Source organism: Truncatella angustata (genome assembly GCF_020726525.1).
Source record: "Truncatella angustata strain MPI-SDFR-AT-0073 chromosome Unknown BKA67scaffold_10, whole genome shotgun sequence".
Classification (NCBI taxonomy): Eukaryota; Fungi; Ascomycota; class Sordariomycetes; order Amphisphaeriales; family Sporocadaceae; genus Truncatella; species Truncatella angustata.
In genome coordinates, this window is record NW_025763390.1 from 783765 (window position 1) to 811246 (window position 27482).

Consider the following 27482-nt stretch of genomic DNA (forward strand, 5'->3'; position numbering starts at 1 on the left):
CGTGCATGTACTGTGCCCAGATGTAGATTGACGGATGCAACGCTCGCATGGGTAAACAGGCTAAAAGATTACCGAGGAGAACACGGCCATGCGGCGTGCTTGGTTCTGGTGGGCATGCCTTCTTCTCCCAAAGGCGGGCTGGAGCAACAATGGCCCGCAAGTAAGTGTATGTGACATTCGGAACTAGATTTCGATTGTGTCATATCGTGCATATTACCGTGCATCGGCATCATCCTGTTGTCGTGGTTCTTGAGCACGAGCATGGAGAGCCGCGGCATGAATCGTTGAGGTGTTGGCAGATGCTTAGAATAGCAGGTGCATTTGGCTATCGGTGGATTTTGATGGCGATACCCGAAACCAGATTACTAGGTTGGGCCTTACGATAGGGGGAAAGCACCAAATGGCAGCAAATGAATCGAACCTGAGAACAACTGAAAGGCTTGGGTCGCAGTTTTGTCGCCAAAGGAGTGTCGAAACGATAGGCATCAGGAAATAGTTCGCGAATCGAAGCAATGGTGCATGCATTGCCTCGCAAGACAGGCGCCCAGGTGATCAAGAGATGCCGGCTCCACTTCTTCTCACTGGGTGAACCGTGCAACGTCTCGTTCGCCTTCCGTGAGATCTTGACAACAATGAGACTGTCATGACTACTTCATTTTCTTGAAATCAATTGTTGGCGCTGGCGCCCAAAATATTGTGTAGTAATCTTTATTGTGCAAAAACGCGTGCAAGGAGTAAGGTTAGCTGAGACATTCTCCCGGCACACGGTTAACTTGAGACGCGCTCCGGACGTCCGTAGCCAGCGATGACGAACAGCAGCCGCAGGGAGCCGGTATGCTTCCAGGAAGCTTCCGTGCCTCTCAGTCGCAGGACATACCTAAGCATTTCGAAACTCCTCTTTGGTATTGTTGTGGTATCATATGAACAAAGCTCTTCTCGGTCCCGAACCACGGTCCCGAACCACGATCTCGTCAAATCCGCTCTGACGATCTCATTCGTGCAAAGCCGCATTAAGCGGGGTTATACAGTTCAGGACGTCAGCTCCGGGGGGTTTAACGGAAATCAATAGGTTCTATGGCTTTGAACCTTTGAATAGTCTTATATGGGCGTGGAATTCCCACCAAGCTAACTCAACATTTCTTGTTATGAGACCCCGTCACCGTATAGTCTCAATCCAAGGGCGACTTTGCCGTGGAACATGTTGTCATGCGGCGCGCGGCCGCTTGACTACGGACTCCTCCACGTTTGGCAATGGCACGAGCCCGCAATGTCCACGAAGTCTAAGAATGAACCATTTTCCTTTTGTGATGTTGACAATGAATGTGCCACTTGATTTTTCTTCATTATATCTAGACTTGCAACCAATCATTTATCGCCGTTTTCCTCCATAAAGATCATTTCAAAGCTGCAAGGATGGGCGACCTAGCACGAGGGCTTGATATCATCATACTTGGTGGTGGAATAGCTGGCCTCACAACAGCTCTCGCTCTCACGAAATTTGCTCCAGACGATTCTATCCCCAATATTCAGATCTTCGAGGTTAGGCCAGAACCCGCGACGATTGGCGGCGCAGTAAATCTCACGCCCAACGCGCTCCGTATGTTGGATCACCTTGGGGCATATGAGGTCATTAAAAATCGAGGCTACGGAAAGGATATAGATGAGCTAGAAGTCTACGATATATATTCGACTAAGCTCGCTGTATCCAGCTTCAAAGGCACCCATGGTAAAGGCATTGGCAGCCCTCCATACAAGGCGCTTCGTATCACGAGAGGTGACGCGCTGAAGGCAGTACTGGAAGTCATTGAGCAGCAAAGCAATATTACCCTGACATGTGGCAAAAAGACAGTCGATATTCAAGAGACCCCTGACGATGTGACCATCACATTTGACGACGGGACCCCGTGCACTGCTGATATCCTCATGGGTTGTGACGGTATTCACTCTGTCACCCGACTGAAACATGTTGATCCTGAACGCAAAGAGACGTACACTGGGGTTTGCAATGCTTTCGGCTTCGCCGCTATTGAAAAGGGGTTTCCTGTTCATTTTGATTGCACAGCCATCAACTTCGCCCGGCGGGGAATGCTTCTCACTAGTTACCACAGTCCGGAGATGGATTCCGTATACGTCGGCGCTTTGATTCAAGTTGCCGACATTGGTTCGCGTGATGGGTGGAAACAGGTTGGTGGAGATGCGGAGAAGACCAGAGCAGAGCTACTGAGCCGATTTGGCGATGCGAATGTTTCCTGTATCAACACTCTTATTAGGTTGGCGAAAGACTTCTACTTGTGGCCAGTTTTCACGTTGTCGAAAGACGGACGATGGTCGACCGATCGGTGTATGCTATTGGGTGACGCAGCAGTAAGTGCTCCTTGGAAGCCTTCAAGATCGCATATCTGACATGTACAGCATGCAATGCCGCCTCAGGGCGAGAGCACAGGCATTGTCTTCGAAGACACTGTGATCTTTGCGCGTTGTCTGACCAAATGGGTTGAGAAAGGCATGCCGGGTGGCAATCCCAAAGAAGCATTCGAAGCTTACGAAACTATGAGGAAACCTCGAATCGCGACAGCTTTTGATGAGTCTCAAAGTGTTCTTCGAACCGTTTCCGACGCCGGATGGTTTGGTCATAAGCTCAAGACTTACATCGTGCCATGGTATCTCTGGTACACCAGATCATACCGTGAAAAGCACTTCATCGAAGATGTGACGACGAGTAAGCTGAATTACTGCTAGCACAGTATTTTGATGCTCAATACCATCACCAAAGAAAAAGAAAGAAAAAATAAGAAGGAAAAGCACGACGTTACGTTCAATACCAGCTTTGGGATATAATTGCAGCAAGCCACACACTGTATCGATACTTGGAGAGCCATACTAGACCCATTCTGAATGATGAAGGATGAATGAAATTTAATTTGGAACAGGAAAGGATGGAAAGGGGGGAAGTGCAGGATTTTGCGTCTAGCGAAGACATAGCAAATCTCTAAGATAGATCGCAAGACAGAAGAGGCCAATTTTAATTTAGCGGAAATAGCCTGCAACAATCGAACTCGGAGTATCCGACTAACGTCTTTAAAAACTGAGGCCTCTGAACCGAAATAGACTGAGATGGGTACGACCCAAAGATGCAATATTGCTTATGGGATAGACCCGCAGAGCCGAACTATAGATGTTTTTCTGCTAAAGTCATAAACAAACTCATCGAACGGTTCTGTAGCGTGCTAACGTTTTCTTCTTCTCTTTTTTACTTTGGTGTAACGCATCTGGCGTCTTCAAGCCAGCCGCTGAGATGCTCATGGTGGGCTTTCAGTTGGAGTAGTAAGTCTCCAATCTCTCCACTTCATTTATCCAGCTCAATTGCACATTGTATTTCTTATTCATAGCGCTTGAAGGTACTATGTTGCTTCATATTTCCCTCTCGCCAGCCTCCCTGGCGATCAACTTCGTGCCACTTGCTGTTGGAAGCTATGTCGCACACTCTCCGCCACGCCAGACCGCGAACCAGACTCTCTTAACTGGCAACTCATATCTGTGACTCAACCTCACAAACAAGCCTATCACAATGGCAGCTTTCGTCTCACTGGGATCACTAGTGATGTATACGTTGAGTCTCATCTTGCTGCACCTGTCCACACCTGCCTCGTCATAGCGCAGGGGATAAATTGCACAACAGGTTCATCAAGTGGTCGCTATCGACCGCCATTCCATTGGCCTGGATGAATTAGGTTGGCAATTCACTTCGCTTGGGTAAAGTCAAATGGATAGTGCTCGTTATAATCAATTTCAGTGCTCTTCGATCAGTTTCCTAGGGTCCCACAAGCTGTCATTAAGCCTATGGCTGATCGCCCATTCTTCTATTTTCGACCATTTTCTACAAACATGTGTCGTCACCGCACTTGGGAAGTGCTTCTGGGACTCTTCCTTCCAGTACCAATGAACGAGACTGATGTCTGCATTACACATCAAGCTCTGTCGGATCGAGTCGATGCAGTGGAACTTGTGCATTTCTTCCAGGTGGTTGAGTTTCTTCTGATCGGAAGTGGCAAGCTTGGCAAATGTCTCCCTCAAGTCGTTTAAACAATGCAGTTGGTGATACACATCCAGTGCCATTATGTGGAGGTCGGGATCCTTAGAGATCTGTGATGTCGGACGCAACAATTTTGCAGCATCTTCACCAGAGATCTGGGACCGGTAAGGGTCCATCAAGTCGTCCCAAGCCTCGTTGGCGTTCTCTGAAAAGCCATAATAGGCCGTGTAATTGGTGCTGTATTCGGTCAGATTAATTCAGACGAATCTGGAAAAGAAACAGCCTAGAACACTTACTGGTCTTCAATGAAATCTGAGTCAAAAGTGACTGTTTCGTACTCGACAGCAATCTCGGCTGGTGCTACAACAAGTTAGACTTTACACACATGAGCGTGACATGGTGAAAGCTCACAATAAAGAGTGCTGGGCCATGGAGGAAGTGGAGACTGCAATGCTGACAATCGCATCCAGAGGAAGGTGCTTAGAGAGATCAAGAGGACGTTGGCAAACAAGGACAGAACTATCATCAAATTTTTCCATTTCGTATCTTCGCCGTCCCAGGTACGCGGGGCTTCGTTTCGGTTCCCATAGTCTTCGTCCTTCTCACGGAACGGTCTATACTCAGCTGAGAGCAAGTTGCTGCCTTCAAAATCGAGAGAATCTGATGAATCCATGATCCGCTTGTATTCGCGTTGGAATTAAAGGATGTAGCGCTGGGTACGAGTTAGCAGACGAAGAACTATCCTCTTCTTGGATGAGTTTTACTTTACTCGTTTATATCAACTTTGCACCAGACCAAGGCCAACTTTCTCACTTGGAATCTTCCTTGTAATGCCAGCAGTATCTTTGGGGCCCCCATTCTCTTAGCGTAGCAGTCATCATCTTGTCAGTCTAAGACGCCGTGCCTCCCCCGCCCGCAGGATCACTTATAGCCCCATAACACCTTTTGGAGACAAGGGGGTGATTGGAGGAGCAAGTATAATGTTTTGACGACGTAAGACGAGTCGGTCGTCCGCACAAATTGCAGCCGAGTACCTCCATAGGCCTTTTGTTGAAGGATCTGGTTCGAAGGATTCAACGTGGGGTTCCTAGTCTGGGGACTTGACCTATAGGAGTATCCTAACCCCGGATTTTGAATGATGACTAAACTAAAACTAAACTCAATCTCAACATAATCCCCCTGCGGATCGCCCGGCTTTCCACTGAGTATTACCAACGTGGCAGATGCTAGCCATATATTGTCAGACACCACACCCTCCGAGAATAGTAGTAGCAGAATATTTCGAATCCCACAAATGAGCACGCCATATTTCGTCGTACTGCTATGATCACGTCGCTATGTATCAGTCCGAGACGAAGCTTACATTGGGTCATGGCTTGGTTCTGCCTCGGAGACATACTGTGGCATCTTAGGTACGTTTGAAAATGTTGTTAAATATAAATCTCCGAACCACCGTCTGCGATCATCTATTGTCACACGCGGTTCGTGGTGAACAATATCTCATCTCATACAGCAGCATATTTTACAATGAAATTCTCACTCCAATTTCTTGCGCTGACTGCGCCTATTTTGATCATGGGCTCCCCTGTCCCACCGCCCGACTTTGGCCAAACCGACGTCGGTTGGACTAAGAGAGAGGCTGCACCAGTCCCGCCGACCGATTTCACCCAGACCGACGTAGGCTGGGCCAAGAGGGAACCCGCCGCTGTTCCACCTCCGGACTTCACCCAAACAGATGTCGGCTGGGCTAAGAGAGAGGCCGCTCCGGCTCCACCTCCCGACTTTGGTCAGACTGATGTCGGTTGGACCAAGAAGGTCAGGAAGGCAGCTGTTCCTCCGCCTGACTTCACCCAGACCGATGTTGGGTGGACCAAGTAAATCAATGCATGAGAAAGCTCGGTATATATATGAAAATCACCAAAATAAACCTTAGCTAATATTTCTAGAAGTCCATGATTCATGATTTACGAAGTAGGCAAGCTTGGGGGCAAGGCACATTTGGGAAGAGAATATGTACTACCTCATAGACCGGAACCAGTTTGACGAGTTTTGAAGTCTCATGAATGCAAATGAATGCGAATGTCTAAACTGAATTGCATTCAATTGCTTTGATGTCTTGCGAAGGCGGAGTCCCTATTGTGCCAGTGACTTGCGTGTTCGTAGCATTGTACATCAGTCTCAGTGAGGATCGCTCAATCACTTTCCCACTTTTTATTATTATTTCTTTTATGTATATATATATATATATATATATATATATATATATTTAGTTAAGCAGCGTACAATGTAACAACGTGCTGATGAATGCGACTGTTGCAGTCCACAGTCTTGTGTTGCAGGTGTGTACGAAAGGAATCAAACACATACCGAGTCGAACAAAGCTTTGTGATTACCACAATCGAAACTTTCCAATTGTGAATAAGTAGAGCCTATAAGTATATAATATTTCTCGACAAGGCTCAATTTGTGTATTCCGTTTTCTTATTTCTCCTCAGCCCAGGCATAAACACACACATACCGAATACACGCATACCAGATACACGCATACCAGATACACGCATACCAGATACACGCATACCAGATACACGCATACCAGATACAAACATACGGGATTAACTCGTGAGCCAATATGTCTGACAAGAAGCCTAAGCATGCCAAGAAGATGTTTGCCTCTCCCTCCGACATAAAAGAGCATTGGCCAGAGGCGTTGAAGCAGTTCAAATCCGCAATCAAACACCTGAGTGAGGAAGAGGCCCGACCCATTGTTGAGAAGTTCGCCAGTGCTGCTATCATGGGTGGATGCAATGAAGACCAGCTTCGGGATGGGCTTACCGTGGCGCGAAAAAAACATATGGGTGACGTGTTCGTGTGTGCCAGGCAGGATGCTGAAGACGCCGCCGAAGGCTCGCAGCAACAATAAAAATAAGGCCCACAAGGAAAAGAAGTAGCTCGAACCCTAGGGGTGACAACAACACAAATAATGGCCGTAGAGTTGTAGACCAATTCGGTGTCAAACACAAGGTGACGGCAGGCCAAACATTCCCTAACCGGCCGACTGCCTCTGTTGTGACTCTTCTGACTGGAACCACAGGGTAGCTCTTAGTTACTATCAATAAATAAAGCACTCAAACTGCTGTGACAATATCTCAAAATATCTTCGCTCGTCACGTAGAACATCCAAGCTGCACGTGCCGACATATCGCCTTAGTCATATCATTGAGTACAATCCGTATTTCTGCTTGGCTAGGTTCCGTGGCTGTAAATGCATTGCAGGCCACGATCTCCACAACACTGGCACTGTTGTCACCGTCATCGGTTTAATAAAGAAATGGCCAGGTTCTCTTGTGGCTCATTGACTGCGGCTTTAAGTTATACTGCAGGAAATCAGAGATAGTGGGTTGTGGTATTATCGAAATATCGTAGTCTCGAAATAATACTTTCGTGTATGTACTGGTCCAGTTATTTGAACGCATAGGCAAAATAGGATAGACGTGTGGCCTGAGCAATGTGCCAAGCGTGAATTGATCTCATAGCCGTCTAGAAAGGACAACCATAACGCAGTCAATTATTAAACATTTCGATGCATTTCTATTGTGAAGCTATTGATTAATCTTCAGCGAAAAGTCGACGTAGCCAGTGCCCTGGTGTATCGAGCTCGTCGAGATAATGTCGATATCGTTGCACACATACGGCGCAACATTATCCTCTTTCAGACCACCACTCACTTCCAACAAGAACGATTTCTTGCCTTGCCACCTTTCCCTCAAGCTTCTGGCAGCAACCTTGACACCGTCGCCTGTGAAGTTGTCCAACATGATGATATCTGCACCAGCCTCAATGGCCTCGTCTGCCTCGGCTTCGTTTTGCACCTCGACCTCGATCTTGAGCGCAAAGCCACCGACAGAACGTGCCGCTTGGACGGCGTCCGTGATGCTTCCACGGCTCCATACGTGGTTATCCTTGAGCATGATCATGGAGCTCAGGTCCACCCGGTGCATATCCGCGCCACCAACGAGCATGCCGTATTTCTCGACGAGCCTGAAGCCCGGCGTCGTCTTCCTCGTGCCGGCCAAGATACCGGTATATCCGGCATCCCTGACCAGCCTGACCATCTTTCTCGTCTTTGTCGCAATGCCCGAGCACCTGGCCAGCATGTTCAGACCGACCCTCTCGCCCAGCAAGAGCTGCCTCGTGGGCCCGCTGACGGTCGCCACCTTGACCTTGCCCTTGTTATCGGGCGAGGGCGCCACCTCGTCGCCCTCCTTCAGGTGCCACTCGACGCGGCAGCCGCACTGGGCGAAGATCTCGTCGAAGAAGGGCACGCCGGCCACGATGCCCTCGCTCTTGCCCCAGAGGGTGGCGGTGCGGGGATCCTCGCCGACGACGAAGCCGCCGTAGTCGAAGGAGGGCGTATCCTCGGCGAGCCAGGTCGTTATCTGGGCTTTCCATGACGGCGGAAGAAGGTGGGCGAGGTTGCCGGCGGAGCTGGGGAGGCCGGTGGCCATGGTCGCCGCGGGGTAAACTTGTGGTGGGGGTCTGGGATGATGGAGAAAGCGGCTCGGTTTGAACCGGACCACCAGATCGGGGGTTTTGATTTGCAAGGTATTTGGTTGGCAGGATGCAAAGTACAATGTAAATGTACAATTGTCAAGAGAGGGTAGCGAGAGGATATGGGGAGGTGGCTACAGTACAATGACCCGAAACTGTTTTGGAGCTTGCGCCCTTGTTTTCGCAGCTGTTCCCCGCAGAAATGTGTCAAGCGGTTTCCCTCTTTGAAGCAGACGACTCGATGTGTCTGGCAGCGTGAATTTGAGAATGCAAATGGAAGAAAAGACCAGATCAATTCGCCCTCTCGAGAGCCTCAAAGATAAAAGCTTCCCCGTACATTGCCGACCAAAGCCGCCGCGCTGGAAGGGGCACTGCCGAATACCGGAACGTCGGGTTCGTGGGGTAATGTAATGTAATTGTTTACTCTAAGACATGTGCCAAGTTAGCGGCATCTCCTCTGGCACTCGGACATGTAGGAAAGGCTATATCGCCATAGTGCAAGCTCTAGATCCGCACATGAAAGCTAATTACAATACAGTCAAATGTATACAGTAGAAGTATAATTAGTTGAATCAACTCGTGCGTGGAATGAAGATGGTTGTACGTAGACCCATCACATTCTGCGGCTTGGCGCTTTTGTTTGTTACAGTGAAAGCCTGGGACTGCAGACATACCTATTATATCTAAATTATGACAATGTAAAGTCATGTTCCATTCTATGGAGTTGAATCTATATGATACGGTTTCTAACGAATTAATTTGCCGACAAGAAAATCTTTATGGTTCAGCTAGCTATTGATATTTATGTTTCATATGCCGACTCCATACTCATGGTTCCGTCTTTTAAGCTTATCCACATTATGGTATCCAATCAAGGGCATCATAAAGCATGATCATTAACAACCGTTTGTTAATAGGGATCTACTATAGCCCTACACCATGATCTTCGCGTTGGTATGGAGCATGCGCGGCGTTTGTAATTGGCGGACCAGGGCTTGACTGGATCCTCAGTTTTGTCATTATGATGCTCTAATTCTGGGTCCCCCGTTTCTAGACGGCTTTCCTCAAGCCATGTTGTTGCGGGCCATTGCGTCTTTTTTCCAATGTTGCGACATTACCGATGCGTAGTCATAGAGGCTGCCATAATGGTACTCATCGATAATAGGAAGTTGAGACCTCGGTACAACAATTCACCTAACCAGACAGCTCTTCGCGTTGTACAGCCTGACCTCCTCGGACGTGTCAATTTGACCTTCGTGCGCGCTATTGTTCTCGAAGAAGACATGTCAGGACTGTTTCTCTTGGAATAGAATAGAAACAGGTAGGTCGGGACGAGTATTTTTTTCACGAGATATCCGGCAGTACCTCCGGTTTAACAAAAAAAAAAAAATTACATGGTATGGTTACATATCTCTTTAGCACCTCAGCCAGAACTACGAACCAAGTTCATGCCGGGTATCCGTGGGTAATTCAGGACGACGAGTGTTTGTATGAAGTTCGTTTGTTTTCACCTCGAAGAATCCGCTGTGAGGTCCCGGCGTCGGACTATTACTCGAGTTCTGAGATTGAGCTCGGATCTGACTTCGCCGAACAAACATGGCTGTGACAATCGCAGTGATCAGCCCCGTGCTCAGACAACTACCAACGACAATACCGGCTATTGCGCCGGCGCCAAGTCCTTCTCTCTGCCCTGTGGCTGGCGTCGACGGAACTTGACTTGAACTTGCTGGTAATGTGGAAGAAGTAGTTGCTTCGACGGGAGATGTCGTCGTGCTCGATGATGAAGAGGTCGATACTGTTGCTGAAAAAGTTATTCCCTCCCCGACCTTCACTCCAGCTACTGCGTACTCGCCGGAATGAGAGCTACAACAATCATCGTTGTTTAGCCCACAACAGAACTTTCCATCGCTACACGGAGTAAGCGGCGCCTATACGATTGTTCACATCAGCAAAATTTTGTTCCGAAAAGATTTACCGTGAAGGAATACTCACTGCCGCATCGGAGGGAGCCCGCACGTCCTGGTCATCTCGGCACAAAGGGCTACAATTTGACGATTTCCAGGTCGGATCTGTACAGTACTGTCTGTGGACGACTGGATATCCGTCGTGGAGATTGTAGCACAGGTTGTCCGGATGGCAAAAATCGCCGCCCACGCAACACGTTGCGAAGCCGTCGTCTCCTGGGGGACACGCATATATTCGCAGATCATCGCCAACGGAAGACCAGTCCGTGGCAGTACCGTTGGGGGCATAGCACTGAGTCTCGGCTGCTTGCGAGAAAGCTGCGAGGAGAAATGTGCGCGTGACGATCGACACCAGGAGCACTGGTGACCAAGAACGAAGGTGCACCATGGTTGAGCCTGAACTGAGGCTGGCGGACGAGGGACATAACATAGGGAAGTTCTCCGTTACCGTGGCCAATAGTGCTTGTCACTCTATGTACCAAGGTGAGACAGCTTGGACGTTGTGAAAAGGCTCCCACAGATGACCCGAGACCTTTTCATATTAACCCGCCTTCTGGTAGGCGTGCGGCTCAGGCGCGTAACATTGAGACTTATTGGTGCTTTTTTATGCCAAGACTGCGCTGATGCGGCGCAGCGTTTTGAAAAACATCAGATCATTGAAGCAGATCTTGGACTACATTGCTCTCGAGCAACAAGCAGCATGGGTAGATATTGAGCTGCTGCAAAGAGACTTGATTGGTTACCTTCTATAAGTAGGATTGCGAACCTGTCATGAACTGTTAATCATAAATGTGGGGCTTTTGAGCAACACCACTCATGAGGGCCAGATGCAACTACGATGAAGGATTTCGAACGCACAACGATCCTCAAAAGGTATTAAATACTTGCACAAAATGATCATACATAAATGAATAGAGGCCAGCAGTATTTGTGGCATGAGCGCTCAAATTCTTCATGCCCCCTGCGGAGCGCCTCATTAAATCCTGTATACATGACCAAATTTAGACCTGCATGGACGTACGAGAAGTCTGCCTCCTCTCCGATAACATCGACAGCAGCTAAGAATTGATATGTTATATTATCTGCACAAAGTTCCCTTGACGTTTAATTGCTTCCAAAATGAATCATTTGTTGCGCCTTTGTGGAAGGATGGTTTCGGTCACATGCGTGTGTTACCGAAGAGGCATTACGTCATTCGCGTCATTCCCTCCACACGTGTGAACAATAAGGTTGAAATGCCAAAGTCGACTTGCACTCTTTACTCCTTCAATCTTGACAGGATAACAATAATCCTAGAGAGCCTCAGCTACCATAACATACTCATCATATTCACAAGTCTGAAAAGCAAAACTTCAAGATGTCTAGCTATTCCTTTACCAGCTCATCCTCGTCCTACTCCAGCAGCTACAACGGCCGGCAGAGCGGACAGTCGTTCCAGGAGACGTCTCAGACCACGCCTGAGGGCACAACCGTCCGCACCACAACCCAGAACCTGGGCGAGACACCGATCACTCAGACACACAAGTATGATTCACAAGGCAGGGAACTCATTGGCGATAGTGCAAACGGCGGCTCCAGTCGACGCGTAGAGGACGTCAGCCGGAAGGATGTAAACCCTTTGTACGAGGAGAGAATTGAGGATGAGTACGCCAAGCGCGAGGGAGGGGCCTAGGCGAGAGTGAGTGGTCATGGGAACGGAAATGGAATAAGGTTGGAAAACGAAAATCAGCTACAGCTTTTGAGCCGAGACAAATCCGGTATTCAATCAATACACCTACAAGTCATCTATTGAGCTGATCAAGCCCGGATTCTCGGGGGTAATTTGACATGAGAAGATTGGGGAGGTGATTTGCCTGGTTTTGTTTGCATGATCGCATGTATTCGAAAAGAAGTCTCAAAATTAATAAATTTTGTCGCCGCGAGCAACATTGAAACTAGTAGTGGCAAAGTGTTGGGGACGTTGTAAACTTTAACTAAGTTAAAGGGTCTCCAGTGTCCATCAAACAGAAAACATCGGTCGGTGCTGGTAGTGTTCTTTCTAGAAGGTAGCTCCCGCTAAATTTAGGATACAACGACAACCCCACAAAGCTTGGCTTTTTCTGAAACAACATCATGTCCGGGATTCCCGATTGCTAATAAGTTGGTACATATTCAAGACGACTCGAAGTTAGCGTGGTTCTGGTCGAGCCGTCGCATGTGAGAAACAAAGTGTGCTGCCGCTGCTCTCAAGAGCGAAGCCTCTCTTGTGCCGGTGAATACGTTGAAGCCACGTTGGCCGAAAACCAAGACAAGCTTTTTAGTGCTTCCCGGATCCCCCAAATCCCCTGTCGTTTCAGCCTCCAGGCACATTCCTGCGGTAGCCAGCGTGGGGGGTGGTTGGCCACTCTGCTTACAACAGGCTGATGACAAGCTGTCAGCAATCTAACAGGGTTTTTCCTGAAAGTATCTTTCCATCCTCTAATAGACAGAGTCCGAAGAGCCCTACGTATCGAACTGAATTTTGCTTCCTTTTGGACACCGAGTCCTGTCTCTATCTGTGCCTGGCTGGATGATGGAAGACTACGGTAGTATCGAGGCAGTTTCGCAGCTTCGTCATCTTTAATGTACGGAGTGTTGTCACCGTTTGATGAGGCAAATAGAATTGATTGTGGGTGGCCCAGTCATTGGTTCTCAACAGAGTTCTCATCCATGACGGACCGCCGTGCATTGCTTCCCGGATAGAATACGGTTTCACGTGCTTGGCATGCGTGTTACTATTGATTGTGATCTCTCCCTGGGAGAAAGTGGAGAGTGTCTCTTGCCTGAATGCGATTAGATACTTGCGTGTCCAATGTTTTCAGCTTGAGCACCTAGCCGAAGGTGATCACGACGGGCTTTGCGGTTGGGGGTGGGGGAGGGGGCTTTCAGGATAAGAGTTGACAGCTGTAATATAAGAGGACGTATGCGTTTACGCGGCTTGCGTGGCGGATATGAATGCAAGCACCCTCCACGATGGAGCATAGCCCAGTCATTGACAAGCACACCGGCAGAGAGCAGAGGCAGAAGCGGAAGCAGAAGCAATGACATTTAGAGTTTGCCGATCCAGCCACCAGTTCTGTCACGACTGATTGAAAGGAGATTGCTGCGAGAGGGATTTAAACGAGCTTACTTCTCACAAGCTAATTGGGCACGAAGGAGCAGAAGTGAGTGAGGATGATTCCAATGCATCTGACGCAAGCCTGCAAGCCCGTCGACCTCCAATGCGATTTGCATCTTTTTGGTGGGACCCCCCTGTCCGCCTCAGATCACTAAAATCGGCCGCCAAGCCCACCCAGAGTCCGACATTCTGGGCCTGCGCCGTCGCATTCACTTCCTACGTTGCAGCAGAATCCTGGAGGCGCCTCGACTGAGAAAGCATCCCAGAACCTCTACTGTCACGGCTTCATTCTGCCTCGACTCGGCGCTTCCTTGGTGAGGAAAAACGGCAGAAGGCTTGTCGGAACATCGCCGCTGCCATTGTGTGCTTGTGTTTTGCTTGTATCAACCAGCATCTGAGTGGCCAAGCTTCCAGTTCCAGGGGCCCGAGGAATTCATCCACCTTTTGCTTCTCCCGATCTGGCAAGTTACTCCTGACGGGGTCCTACATATCACCAAGCCCGCTCGGCCTCGACCCTCCCACTCCATCCTACGATCAGCATTTCCTAGATTATCCGTACTGTAGCTTGTGCCTCGCTCGGACTGTCGCCCGCGGCTCATGTCTGGGACTAGTCTACCTGCTTAGTTGACCGTTCGCAAACCCCCCGATCTATTCTCAACTCGCCAGCTCTTCCTCCGCAACTTGGCCGCGTCACGTTATTTGGGAGGCACCATCGCCAAGATGTTGTCCTTCAAACGGGCCCTCATTTTCGCCGTCTTCTTCCTGACAGCCTTCGTAATACTGCGACGATCCCACGGCACCACGTCCGACGACGAGCAAATAATACCTGTTCCTGCCAGAAAAGACTCGGATGCTTCACCGCACAAGAACCCCAAGGGTAGTGGCGCGTCTTCCTCCCTCGATCGCGCCTCCGCCGCGGCCCAGCAAGACATCGACCATGTCCCCGCCCAGAAAGCGCTGAAAGACACTTCCAAGATGTCCTTGTACGACAAGCTGGCCTATCAATACCCTTACGACCTCGAGAGCAAGTTCCCGGCATACATATGGCAGACGTGGAAGTGGACACCTGCCAACAAGGAATTCAGGTTTCGCGAGCAAGAGGCTTCGTGGACAGAGCACCATCCAGGCTTCGTCCATGAGGTCATCACCGATCAGGCCGCGCCGCATCTCCTGCGTGTGCTGTACGCCGCCGTGCCCGAGGTTTTGGAAGCATACCACGCGCTGCCAAAACCGGTTCTCAAGGCTGATTTCTTCCGCTACTTGATCTTGTTCGCAAGAGGAGGCATTTACTCAGACATCGACACAAGCGCCCTGAAAAGTGCCCTCGATTGGATACCAGACTCGGTGCCCAAAAAAAGCATTGGTTTGGTCGTTGGAATCGAGGCCGACCCCGATCGCCCCGACTGGGCAGACTGGTACAGCAGGCGCATACAGTTTTGTCAGTGGACTATTCAGTCCAAGCCGGGCCATCCAGTGCTACGGGATCTCATCACGAAAATCACCAAGGAGACGCTCAAGAGGAAGGAAGAGGGTGTGTTCATTTCCAAGGAGAAGAGTATCGTTGAGTTCACTGGGCCGGCTATTTGGACCGACACGATATTCGACTATTTCAACGACGGTCGCTTCTTCGACATGAGCCATAGCATGGGCAACATTTCGTGGGCAAACTTCACCGGCATGGAGACACCAAAGAGGGTAGGCGACGTTGTGGTTCTTCCAATTACGAGCTTCTCCCCGGGTGTGCAACAGATGGGCGCCAAGGACATTAATGATCCCATGGCTTTTGTCCATCACAAATTCGAAGGTAAACCTCTCTCTTACCCATACTTTCATACGTCAACAGCACTAACTAGGCGTCTCAGGAACTTGGAAGCCTGAAAATGAACGCCATATCGGCGAAAGCTAGAAGCTTCTGATTGCCCCCTTTTTCTGAAATTGACAGGCAGTCTTGTTCGATTCATTGTATCATATTGGTCGCGAAAGGTCCCTGTCATACGTGCGCCTCTTGGAATAGACAGCGGCGCTGGGCGCGGGAAGGCTGCGTCGTCTTGCCATGGGTCGGGACAAAAGAAGCAGCCAAAGTAATGTCCAGAATACTTGATGGGAAACGCGAACTAAGTACTGTATATACCCTGGAATATCGCATAGAGCACGGCGTTTGGTAGAGTGGAAAATTAAATGTTTTATGGCCTGGTGAGCAGATCGGCCGAAACTTGACTTTACAGCACTTTGACGACCACCTGCGAGATGCAATGGTTAAAGACACTGTTTTCCATCTTCAGCAACTTCGTGAGACATTTTCTCAGTGCATCTCACTGTAAAATGCATATTTCATGGGTCCCCATCAGATATTGAACGACAACATGAATTCAAATGACTATCAGACATTCTTCCTCCAAATCAGGTATCCCGACGTCAGCCGCAATTCCTCGGCCGATCTCAACGGACATGTATGCGATTACCCCACATTCTACCCCAATGTTCGAGGAATCCCCAGTTCGGCAGGCCCCCTCATCATTTGTCGTCCTTGCCAGAACTTCCCACCGAGTTTGCGCTTTGCAAGAAGTAAAGCCTCTCATTGTATCTCATGTATATATATATCTGGGCATGGTTATTGCTTGCGACCTAGCTACTCTGTCCCTGTGATCCTTTGTCCGTATAAGTCCTCACCACCTTAGCCCACAATCGGCAGTGTATAGCCGACCACACAGATACCATACCGTGTCGCTTATAGCGAGTCCGGCGTCTTTGATGCATCGTCGCCAGGGGAGGTCCTCATCGTCGGTGTGTATATGCTTATGCGTCGCGTTGGCATATCGAGGTGGTCGGTAGGAGGTGTATGGGAATGAGCGCCATGGCACGCATAATCACATCAACTATAGGACGGGGGCGACGGATCTTAGGTCGGCCAGACGGCTGGGGTTCTTTCTGGAGAAGGAGATTATCAAGCCTGAGATCAGGCTTGAGTTATGCGGAAGGACCTACCGAGGTGAGTACAATAATTTCTGCTGTCGGCTAGTATCAGGACTATGTTTCAACACCCTGGTGTAAAGGTGTTCCTACGCCACGAATGCTGGCTACAATGTCTTTCCTTGGAACCAACGGTATACCCTGCTTCTGCTTTGAAGCCTGTTGCCTGTGCCAATTCATGGCTTTCGATGGCCGTTGTTACTGGTTTGTTGACCATTCCTAGCCAGCTTTGCTACGGTGCACGATACCAGATCATTTCGCTTCAATAGTCTCGAAATATGGTGACAAGCCGGCAGTCATGGCTCGATCTCCTACTATCGGGGGTTCGTTGCGCTCTGCAAGTGCTTCTGATGCCACCTTCGACTCACAAACTACGGTTTTGACTTATGAGGCCCTTGACACCTCGTCAAACACCCTTGCAGACTCCTTACGGTCATTGGGCGTCAAGAAAGGAGATCGCGTGGCCGTCAGCCTGGGAAACGTGACCGAGAATGCTGTTCTCACGTATGCTATCTTCAAGCTTGGTGCGATATTAGTGCCTCTAAATCCGACTTTCAACCAGCAACAGCTGGTTGCCGCGCTTGCTCATCTGAACGTGGAGGTCCTCATCATCGGAGCCGTCACGGATCTTGCATACAAGCCGTGCCGGGGTCGAAGCAACCTACCCATGCTAGAATCTTTCTTGCCGAACCTCAGGGGCAAAATCGAGTCATCAAAAGTTCCCAGCTTAAGAACAGTGGTACTTGTCGACAACACAGGCTCACATCCCAAAGTCCAGTTCCCGGTCGACGAGCTTCGCGCTCTTACGCCTTACTCGACACTCCTTGGCGGCTCATCACGTCCCATCAGACCTGATTCGCCATTGTCAGCCGATGAGACTATCAACATACAATTCACGAGCGGAACGACGTCATTGCCCAAAGCAGCGATGCTGTCCCATACTAACGTTCTCAACAACGGCTATTTCATAGGAAAGCGTATGGGTCTGACACCCGAGGACAGAATTGCTGTCCCGCCGCCCCTGTTTCACTGCTTTGGATGTGTGTTGGGATACATGGCGACTGCCACAACGGGAGCAGCGATCCTCTTCCCGTCTCCCGCCTTTGATCCCGCTGCTAGTCTGCACATGATAGCTGAGCAGCAAGCCACGGGACTTTATGGTGTTGCGACGATGTTCGTGGCCGAGCTCGAGCTTCTGGCCAACCCGGCATTCGCATCGAAAATACCAGAAGAGGCTTTCAAGAACTTGAGGAAAGGCATCGCCGCGGGTAGCTCGGTGCCAGAGTCTCTCATGCGCAGACTTTTCAAGACTATCGGCTTGCAGGATCTAGTGATCTGCTACGGACAGACCGAGACAAGTCCAGTGTCGATTATGACCGCTCCAGACGACCCGTTTGAGAAGAGAACTGGCACTGTTGGCAAAGTGATGCCCCATACCGCCGTCAAGGTCGTTGATCCTCACGACCGCACCAAGATCCTTCCAGTCGGTGAGAGAGGCGAACTGGCTTCTTCCGGCTATCTTGTCATGAAGGGTTATTACAATGACGCTGCTCGTACGGCGGAAGATAGAATTGAGGACGAAGAAGGTCGTGTATGGATGTACTCAGGTGATGAGGCCCGAATGGACGAGGACGGGTTCATCGAGATTACCGGTCGCATAAAAGATCTGATCATCAGGGGTGGTGAGAACATACACCCGCTCGAAGTCGAGAATTGCATCTTCGAGTGCCCTGGTGTACAAGATGTCAGCGTTGTCGGGGTGCATGATGAGAAGTACGGGGAGTCTGTGGGGGCTTTTGTCGTCCCTGCGAAAGGATGGGAGGTTTCTGATGATGAAATATCGCCGGATGTTGTACAAAAACAAGCAAATATTATTCGAAAAGGAGACATAAGGCAATGGGTCAAGGAAAAGCTCAGCGGGCATCTGGCACCCAAGCATATCTGGTGGATAGACGAATACCCCAAGACAGCCAGCGGGAAGATACAAAAATACAAGCTGCGGGAGGTGGCCATGAGCCGGCTCAAGGAGGGCTCGTAGGCAACCCGATGCCCGTTATTCCAACCATAACAGCGCCCTGTCTCCTACCCTCACAGTGACCAATACACTGTTGTGGCCGAGAATTAACCTTGCTGCCGTATATATTATAGGTTAAGTGGGTTATTGTTAGCGAACAAGCCAGTCAGCTTTAACAATAAAGCATTTCCATTCGGTTGATTCTCTTAACAGGTAGAGTTCCAAGTTATAGACCGCTGACTTATCAACAGACTTACAAGTTCCAACAAAAAGAAATACAAGAAAGGTCCTGCTTCTATAGGAGTCTCGAATTCAGTTCCCTCATCTTCCAAACATTGGAATAGTAATAGAATTCTGCGACTTATGATCTGTAATTATAGTGATACGTAGGACTACCTTCCACCGCCAATTCCATACCAAACTCGAAAGAAAAACTCGAAAGAAAAACTCGAAAAACCATAACTCGTAAAACCATAACTCGAAAACCCAGAACTCGAAAAACCAGAACTCGAAAAACCAGAACTCGAAAAACCAGAACTCGAAAAATAAATGCTTGAAAAAGCAAGCAAAGTCCCATCACTACAAGCTGTCAGAGATCAACCAGATGGAAATGCCTTGCCTTCTCTTTTTCTTTTTTTCTTTCTCTAAGCTTTTCCTCGAGGTGCTTCTTACTAGTATGCATAACACCATTGTGCTCAGATATGATCCCATAATATAATCTCTTGTATGCATGGATCGTTGTGAAGCATATCATCAAGACAACACGTTCTCTTTCTGCCATTTGTGCAATATCTTCCAGCACATAAGGAACTCGTCGAATACGACATGCTATCGCTGTCGACGTGTCTGCGTGACGACGTGATGTGGTTGTGAAATGCATTGGTCGTCGACTTACACGCGCGCCCTGATTACCGAAAAGGGGCTCGGCCCCACTCCGGTGGCTGGTTGAGCTTGGGGGCAGACCATTGGTCGAAATGCACTGGCAGTCGCCGATTTTGGTAAGAGCACCCAGATCATTGTACAAGGCAGCTGCAGAAACTTGCAATTGCCGAGTCGGGCAGGAACGTGTCGGCATTCTCCAAACGATGTGAAATTTACTCACTCAGTCTTTGGTATGCAGTAAAGCTGAGATTGGTAACCACTTCAGCTGGCATTCAGCTGGCTTAGAGTATCTCTGTTATATTTTTGCTGGTCTATTAACTTTTTGTGCATTTGTTTATAAGTCAGGAGGAAATAATGGAGTTAACACAATTTATTGTGACGCATAAGGTCTCCGATGATTCTCCTGTCTTGGCTAATCTGAGAGCGGCATTCGGTCTATCAAGTATGGCAGGTCGAGATACCCACGCATCTCCAGCAGAGGTTTTGTTCATCCCATGTCGTTCTATGGTTGTAAGTAAATTCATTGCGCTGCGGCACCTTGACGATGATGAAGAGCGACACAAATATAGATTATCAGCCCACGACCGCGTATCAAATCGTCTGCTCCGAACCAGTCAATACTGAGCCACCTAGTTGAGTCTATATTTATTCTGGCGTTGTCTCGAGGTCAACCTATGCGAGTACAAGCGTGGCTTGTTACTCACGGTTCAGATGTGCCGTGGTCATTTCAATGCCTTCTCTTGGCTGTGAGTCAGGACCGCTATCAGAGGGTTATATTCCTGCCAAATCGTATCTCGAACGATGATTGAGGCGCTGTATGGGTTTTTCTCGCAATGTGACGGACTAAGCCGAGCGCCGTGGGAAATGTCAGTCACTGTTGCGTCACGAGTATTTACATACTCAAACCTTCGGTTTCTCGGGATTTCTTGATATCTTCACTCAACAGCTAAATATACGGTACTGAGCAGCACAAGATCCTGCGCTTGAACGTCAATTACACACCCCCTTCTCAATACATGACAAGCTTCCTTACGCCGACGAGACTACGATCCATCACTGCTTCCGGCATGGTCTTGCGCTCAAGTTTCGACTGCAGCCAGGCCATCACATTCTGTGTCGATCATGTGCCGGCTGACGGACCGCGAAAAACGATATTGTGGATGCGTTGTCAAAATCCGACTGAGAGGTGACTACTGTGGCAAGGCAAAAATGGGCACACACGGCGGAAGACGACCTTGTAAGAATTGCATCGTGTTCCAATCCTCGGCAATGTACAGCGACTGTAGTGCTCACAGCACTATGTTTGCGACTAATCTCGCCAACCAGTACCGTATGCTGCGCAATCAACCAGATTGGACACGTTGGGCCCCGGCTCAGGACCAGAGCATTGCACATGCCTGGGTCATCATAAACAGTCAAGAGTTCTCGGGGACACATTCGCCGAAAATGAAGTGGGATGTATGGCAAATTGCTTATGAGAAAATGTATAAGAACAACTGTTCTATGAACATGGGAGATATGCGGGCCGCGCTCGCCGAAGTGCTGACCATGGCGCGCACCATGGAAACGCAACACATAGAAATCACCGTTCATTAACTCAGATGGCAATGATGGTGCGGAGTCTGGCATGACCTTTCGAATGTTCTTGGTCACACGGTCACAATGGTCTTATGGCATAAGGGGTAACGACAAATGCCACAGGTTTAGCGCGGGTATTATTAATTCGATATAGGGTACTCATTTGCGTCCGCTGTCACACAAGGCTATGGCGTCTGTTAGTCTAGGCGTTGTTCCAAAACCAAGTTGAACTGTCTTGTAAGGATGTGATGTCGTTTAGGCGTTCTTTCCAAAGCGGGAAAAAAAAAGCTATATTAACATACCGACTCTGCATCGCCTAACTTATTGAGGTGACTGGTGGTCCCAGTCAATTAACTAGTTCACATAACAATTTGAGCCATGGGTTCAAATCGGTGCTTGTTAGTAAACCGCGTACATGTGACGGTCAACCCAGAACACCCACGTTGACTACCTAGCGTTGTTGGTTGAGGTGAATGTCATGAATTTCGATGATGATTGAAATATCTTGTCATTTATTCTCTCGTGGCAAGTGGCATCGTTCTCGTGCCAGAGATTTATTGGTTTCGTTTTACACATTGGAACCAAGCGACTGCGACTCTGCGCGTCCTGACATCTCGACCTCGTACGTGTATTCAGCTCTTATGCCCCGCAAGCTTTCCTCCTTGTCCGAGTCATCTCCTAATCTCCTCCAGTCTCCGTTGCCATGCGCATGCACGGCCGCAATGGAAACGCCGTTCTCCGTATTCGATTTAAACGTTCGCGCCCGCGATCGTCCGCCGCTGGTCGCCTGCGCTGAACCCCCAAAGGTCACGAGACCTAGCGGAGGGTTCAGCGTGCTGTCCTTTCCCGACGACTTGATGACCTTGGTAACTATCAGGCGGCGCAATGAAGGCAGCGAGCCGGCAATGAGACCGATGGCCGATTCGATATTCGAGTATAGCACGATCTTGCCGACATGCGCGATGAGGTTGTCGGTGGGATTTCGGTAGGCTTCTATTGTAGGTGTCCGAATGATAGTCGAGATAGATGCACTGTCATCGAGTATTAGCGATTGGCTCTCGCACGTTAGAGACGTCGAGGTGACTCACAGAGAACCGAACGAAAGCAGGATGGTGACAGAGATCTTAGTGCTCAGCTTCATCTGGGTCCTCCACAGGATGACACCGGGTAGAACAGCGCAAGCCAAATCAGTGGCAATAGAACATGCCGTCGAGGTGTATGACAACCCGATCATAGCGCTCATGCCCGCGCAAGTCGCCCTTCCCTCCGCGATCAGGGACGTATTCCAGTTGGCTTCGACCGGCTGGCAAAGAGATAAAATTCCAATAAATGTCGTAAGGTAATTTCCAATGATGATTGCTAGCAAGGTCCAAATAGCGATGCGATAGCTCTTGGTGACGCCCGCAATTCGGTACATCGTAACACAAATTGAACACTTGATCAAGACCAAAGCATTGACGTAGACCAGCATCCATATCATCAGATACTTTGTTGCTTCAACCTGCATGAAAGCGTTGAGGTCGGAGTTTTCCTTCCCAAGGCCACGACATGCGCCTACACAGGCCAGGGCGACATCGACAAGGAAGAGGACCTGCGGATAAATTAGATATATGCCTGGTTTTTTCATGACCTCGAAGCCTTACGAGTCCGCCAGCCATGAGGCCATCGTCCCATCCGAAGACATTCTCGCGGAATCGGACGAAGGCGCGCAGAGAGACAACAACCAGCGATATTATTCCCAACGTTATCGACGTTGCAACTATTGCGAGTCCCGTCTCGTCCAAACTCGACACCCATACTGTATCGGCGGCGACTGCCATGGCAGGCCGGCGTCCAAGTCCTCGAACGACAACGTAATAAACTGAATGTGCTCCACGCGCGGTCAATTATGGAATACTCAGGTATGCATATACAGAAGCTTGAACGGTATTGGAAATGGAGGAGGAGAACGAAGCACCAAAAGCTACCCACTGGTCATCCATCCCTCTTTGTGGAAACACGATCAGGCACGATCTCTTCAAGACCCCACGACGCCAATCGGCCTTAATTCGTCCCTTTTTGGTAAAACTCGTGCAAATGGGATCGTAGAAGCGGGTGGCGTGGCCCTCGAACATCCCAGACCATGGACAGTGCCGGGGAGCTAATGGAGAATCCGAACTCGTCCCAGTAATCTCAGCTAGTTAGTTGGTTTAGCTCCCGGTTTACACAAAACTGCAAAACTGGACTAAGCTCAACGGTCCACAGTCCACATGGTTGAGCCGGAAACTTCAAGGAAACCTGGTTATGCCAGCATACCCGATGCAGGTACATGACGAATGCTCGCTTCAGACTGATATTGAAAGGAGTTGTTGTTCTCCAAGACGCTGGTTCGAGCACTGTTTAGCTCAAGTAGTCGATGGTTTGCCACAACAAACCAGCGAGAAATGACATGAAACTCGCTTGGAAGATTTCGGTTTGCCGATGAGGATTTCGTTTTGCCGATGAGGATATCGTGTGCAATATAATCAAAATGGGACAGGAAATGACCGTAGAGGCGATCATTCGAATTAGAACACTTGATCAATGTCTTTTAAATTTTTATTTTTAATCCTTTCTCAGCCCAGATTGAGTCCCATTAAAGGGCGCATCGATAGGCTCTTGGGTGCTTGGCCTAGGGCTCCATCTTGTGGCTCGATCTTGACAAGGCAGAGTTGTCAGAAATGGGTATCCGTAAATCGAGTGAGCAGTTTGCGACCAGCATGCCTCGTTGGGAAGAAGTACACGACTCATGCATGCCCTAAGCCAGAAAAGATTTGCGTCATGTGAAGATGGGATCATACCATGGCATTCCTCTGCATCATTTTCTGGGAAGAACCATGTGCATGGAATCTATTCCGCGTGTTTAATTTGGTTCGCCTCTTGACTCCCTCCACTTTCAAACGCGAGCGTTGGAAGTTTGGCGCAAATGCCGCACTACTGTAGAACCCTGCCGCACCTACTAAGGCTATGTTAGGTTAGTTGTAACTTACCTTCTGGTTACCCAACAGGCTGATAGGTTGTGGCCGCCTGTTCCGTCTTTGTGCCTGGCGCTATCCCAGTGCATTGGTAGCGAGATGACCGTTTCGTGATTTACCGAAAACAAATGATGATTGACTCGCCCATCTCGGGAACCCGGTTCAATGATATTGCGTCAAGGGCCATTCGTACAGAGAAACCCAACATTCGATTGTCTGATGAGGTCCCTCTTTGCTTCGTCCAATTCTGCTCCTGATCCATCTTACAGATTAGCAGAGAATGCGTGTGTAGTTGGTCACTCCCAGCATGCTCCCTGCACGGTGTGCCCCGTTAGCTCTCAGTAATCCGCATTACATTCCCGCCAGACCGCATGCCAACGCATGCCAATGTGAAGTAACTAGACTAGGTTAAGGTAAAGTGAAGATTAGCTTCAAGCTAAGCGTTACAGGTGACTTCAGAGGGCCAACGCCTACCAGCTCTAGACTGGGAAACTGACCGCGCATCGCGGGCTCGTTTCTAAAATGATATCCATCAAGGAAGTCAGTACAATAGTAGAGGGGATAGCTAGAGACAGCGGACATGTCTAAGGTGCTCTCCTCGATCCGACCGCATCGCGGTGCCCGAAATGTGATATCCATGATGTGTCTGGACTCTGGCTTGCCGATTTAGCATCTGAAATCCTTCAACCGGGGCATTTCTGCAACGATGTCTCCGACTCTCATGACCCTGGTGGACTTCATCATGCATGATGGCAAGCATCAAGGTAAATGACGACCCCGCTCGGGTCCAACAGCGATGCTTCATGTTGGAGTATCTCCAGTTCCTACGCGAGATAATATAATCACCTCCCGGCGTCCCGACCCCGTCTTGAATTGCTCCTCTTGCGCTGCATTCGACAAGCATACAGGCATAGTGATACTCTCAGACTCAGACTGTTCTCTACGCCAGCTTCCCCAGCACACGTCATTCTCCATCTTCCCGTTCTATCTATACTACTTGAGTCATGGCGTCCGTTGTCAGTGTCCCGGCCCAGCGTCACCACGAAGGAAAGGTCGCTATCGTGACCGGATCGGCGAGAAGTGAGACTCCTTTACGCCAAGGTTGGAAAGTCTCGGCGTTGCTGACAAACTCATCGCACAGGCATCGGCGCAGCTATCGCACGAAACCTGGCCGCCAAAGGCGCCAATGTCCTCATCAGCTATCTGACCGAGGGCTCAGATGCCGCGGCCGCGGAGCTTGCCAAGGAGCTTGAGAGCAACTACAATGTCAAGGCCGCACCATGCCGGGCTGATATAACGACCAAGGACGGCTGCGAAAAGATTATATCGACATGCAAGTCTGCGTTCCCAGCGAACTCCAAGACTGGCAACCTACAAATCGATATTCTTATCCATAGCGCTGCCCTGTTCCATGCCATGCCGCTGGAGGCCGTCACTGTTGAGGATTTTTACAAGGTTTACAGCATCAATGTTCTGGGACCCATCCTCCTGACGCAGGCCGTCAAGCCCTACCTCCCCAACGACAGGTCGGGCCGCATCGTATGCATCTCCAGCATTGGTAGCAAGGTCGGGCTTGCATACTTGACCCTCTACGGAGGCACGAAAGGTGCCATTGAGGCCATGACTAGGACTTGGTCCCGCGAGCTCGCTGAGAACGCGACCGTGAACAGCATCAACCCCGGATCTACAGCGACGGAGATGTTTGCCCAGGCTAGCGATGCCGCAAAGGATGCGATCGCATTGCACTACCCATTGACCCCGTTGGCGCCAGTGCGCGAGTGGGATACAGATGAGATGAAGGAGATGGGAAAGAAGTACGGCGGTCGTGTCGCATACCCAGAAGAGATTGCCGGTATGGTCGGCATGATCTGCTCGCCAGAATCGAGCTGGATGACAGGAAGCTTGGTCAGCGCCAATGGTGGCCAATGGTTTAGCAGTTAAGCGAATATTTCAGATACCCCTAAGCATATAGACTAAGCGCAAATACAAACCAAGAACTTTGGATGAAATGCAATACTAAACAACCTCTAGAGTCCATATCGCAAGGAATGCGACGATGCCTTTGTGATTACAACAGCCAACAGGTTCTGAAGTTACACTAATCTTGAATTGTTTTGTTACACTACACGATCAGCTTTGTTATAAGCTTTCCCTGATTGCCGCCGTTGAACAAGCGCATCCAAACTTCAGGTTGCTGTTCGATATTTGCCTCGACCACAGTCTCTCCATCCTGCAGCTTAATCCTACCATCTGCGGCTGCGCCAATGAGCTCGCCGAGGATGGCCGGGGCCTTGTCGAGCCAGTCCAGCATGATGAAACCTTTGATATTGATTCTCATCGAAATAACCTCGAACCAATTGCGTAAAGCCATAGGCTCGGCTGAGTTGTAGCCACTCACAGCACCGCAGACGGCCACCGTTCCGTCTCTCTTCATACGCGTCAACATGGCATCCAAGACATCTCCGCCGACGTTGTCGAAATACACATCGACCTCATCCGGGGTGGCGGCCTTCAGGTCCTGCACGAAAGTTGCGCTCTTGTAGTTGACACACGCGTGTGCTCCAAGCTGCTCCACGACCCAGGCACATTTCTCGTCCGAGCCCGCTATGCCGACAACGCGCTTGGCGCCTAGAAGCTTGGCCGCAATCTGGACTGCCATCGAGCCAGTGGCCCCGGCAGCCGCCGAAACGACAATGGTGTGCTCCGGCTTCGCGCCACCAGTGTAGTACAGGCCGCCATACGCCGCCAGACCTGACGCCCCAAAAGCTCCAAGCCAGTGAGTAAAAGCCAGACCGGCCGGCAGGGGCTGCAGCTTCTGCGCCGTGACCGAGTTGAGAACGACGAGCTCACTCCAGGTCCCCAAGTGGAAGTCCATGACCTGATCGCCAGCCTCATAGCCGGCGGAGGCCGACTCGATTACCTCGGCGATGATGCCCGAGCGCATGGGAGACCCGACAGGCACGGTTGGTACATAGAACCGCTCAGGTGCCACGGTGCTCTGAATGAAGTTCCGCAGACCCGTGTCGTTGGAGAAATAGAGGACTTTGCAAAGCAGCTGCCCATCTCCGAGCTTTGGTAGAGTGACCGTCTCCAGCTTGAACGTGGCTTCTGGACCTTCTAGAATTGGTAAGCCGGTGGGCTTGGATGCGAGCACCCATTGTTTCGTGGTATATGAAGCTGAAGACATTTCCTCTCATTGATCGTGCAATGAAGCGTTCCTATCAAATATGTTTCTCATTATGTGGAATTTGACAAGACTTATTATGTATAAATACCTTTTCAGCTAAGCCAAGTGAATGCCCCCGGTCAGAGAACCCATGCTCTGCCATAGAGTGTTCCATGAGGGGTCAGTGAGGCTGTAGTG

General features: G+C 49.6%; 11 protein-coding genes across 11 annotated transcripts; 6 read left to right on the forward strand and 5 right to left on the reverse strand.

The window, feature by feature from the left end:
• Positions 1–1413: 1413 nt before the first annotated feature.
• Positions 1414–2739, forward strand: BKA67DRAFT_540993 (uncharacterized protein; the record flags this gene model as incomplete). Its single annotated transcript, XM_046100852.1, has 2 exons — positions 1414–2364; positions 2413–2739. 2 exons carry the CDS (start codon positions 1414–1416, stop codon positions 2737–2739), a joined length of 1278 nt encoding a protein of 425 aa, XP_045952514.1.
• Positions 2740–3352: 613 nt separating this feature from the next.
• On the reverse strand, positions 3353–4350 carry BKA67DRAFT_582944 (uncharacterized protein). Its single transcript, XM_046104035.1, has one exon. It carries the CDS (start codon positions 4207–4209, stop codon positions 3790–3792), a length of 420 nt encoding a protein of 139 aa, XP_045952515.1. The 5' UTR covers positions 4210–4350; the 3' UTR covers positions 3353–3789.
• An 838-nt stretch (positions 4351–5188) lies between these two features.
• BKA67DRAFT_91330 (uncharacterized protein) lies at positions 5189–6215 on the forward strand. The gene is made up of 3 exons (XM_046109542.1): positions 5189–5445; positions 5547–5932; positions 5983–6215. Exon 2 carries the CDS (start codon positions 5561–5563, stop codon positions 5909–5911), a length of 351 nt encoding a protein of 116 aa, XP_045952516.1. The 5' UTR covers positions 5189–5445; positions 5547–5560; the 3' UTR covers positions 5912–5932; positions 5983–6215.
• A 1386-nt stretch (positions 6216–7601) lies between these two features.
• Positions 7602–9036, reverse strand: BKA67DRAFT_582948 (nicotinate-nucleotide diphosphorylase). Its single transcript, XM_046104036.1, has one exon. It carries the CDS (start codon positions 8536–8538, stop codon positions 7633–7635), a length of 906 nt encoding a protein of 301 aa, XP_045952517.1. The 5' UTR covers positions 8539–9036; the 3' UTR covers positions 7602–7632.
• Positions 9037–10014: 978 nt separating this feature from the next.
• On the reverse strand, positions 10015–10933 carry BKA67DRAFT_540997 (uncharacterized protein; the record flags this gene model as incomplete). The annotated part of the gene is made up of 2 exons (XM_046100853.1): positions 10015–10509; positions 10574–10933. 2 exons carry the CDS (start codon positions 10931–10933, stop codon positions 10015–10017), a joined length of 855 nt encoding a protein of 284 aa, XP_045952518.1.
• Positions 10934–11902: 969 nt separating this feature from the next.
• On the forward strand, positions 11903–12217 carry BKA67DRAFT_663875 (uncharacterized protein; the record flags this gene model as incomplete). The annotated part of the gene is made up of 1 exon (XM_046108267.1): positions 11903–12217. The coding sequence occupies one exon, from the start codon at positions 11903–11905 to the stop codon at positions 12215–12217; it is 315 nt and encodes a 104-aa protein (XP_045952519.1).
• Positions 12218–14401: 2184 nt separating this feature from the next.
• BKA67DRAFT_595455 (glycosyltransferase family 32 protein) lies at positions 14402–15587 on the forward strand (the record flags this gene model as incomplete). Its single annotated transcript, XM_046105166.1, has 2 exons — positions 14402–15485; positions 15544–15587. The coding sequence occupies 2 exons, from the start codon at positions 14402–14404 to the stop codon at positions 15585–15587; spliced, it is 1128 nt and encodes a 375-aa protein (XP_045952520.1).
• A 948-nt stretch (positions 15588–16535) lies between these two features.
• BKA67DRAFT_595456 (acetyl-CoA synthetase-like protein) lies at positions 16536–18689 on the forward strand (the record flags this gene model as incomplete). The annotated part of the gene is made up of 2 exons (XM_046105167.1): positions 16536–16670; positions 16875–18689. The coding sequence occupies 2 exons, from the start codon at positions 16536–16538 to the stop codon at positions 18687–18689; spliced, it is 1950 nt and encodes a 649-aa protein (XP_045952521.1).
• Positions 18690–21693: 3004 nt separating this feature from the next.
• BKA67DRAFT_541001 (uncharacterized protein) lies at positions 21694–22945 on the reverse strand (the record flags this gene model as incomplete). Its single annotated transcript, XM_046100854.1, has 3 exons — positions 21694–22156; positions 22214–22716; positions 22769–22945. 3 exons carry the CDS (start codon positions 22943–22945, stop codon positions 21694–21696), a joined length of 1143 nt encoding a protein of 380 aa, XP_045952522.1.
• A 1995-nt stretch (positions 22946–24940) lies between these two features.
• On the forward strand, positions 24941–26144 carry BKA67DRAFT_91440 (short-chain dehydrogenase). The gene is made up of 2 exons (XM_046109543.1): positions 24941–25198; positions 25260–26144. The coding sequence occupies exons 1-2, from the start codon at positions 25123–25125 to the stop codon at positions 26057–26059; spliced, it is 876 nt and encodes a 291-aa protein (XP_045952523.1). The 5' UTR covers positions 24941–25122; the 3' UTR covers positions 26060–26144.
• Positions 26145–26240: 96 nt separating this feature from the next.
• BKA67DRAFT_595459 (uncharacterized protein) lies at positions 26241–27305 on the reverse strand (the record flags this gene model as incomplete). The annotated part of the gene is made up of 1 exon (XM_046105168.1): positions 26241–27305. One exon carries the CDS (start codon positions 27303–27305, stop codon positions 26241–26243), a length of 1065 nt encoding a protein of 354 aa, XP_045952524.1.
• Positions 27306–27482: the final 177 nt, after the last annotated feature.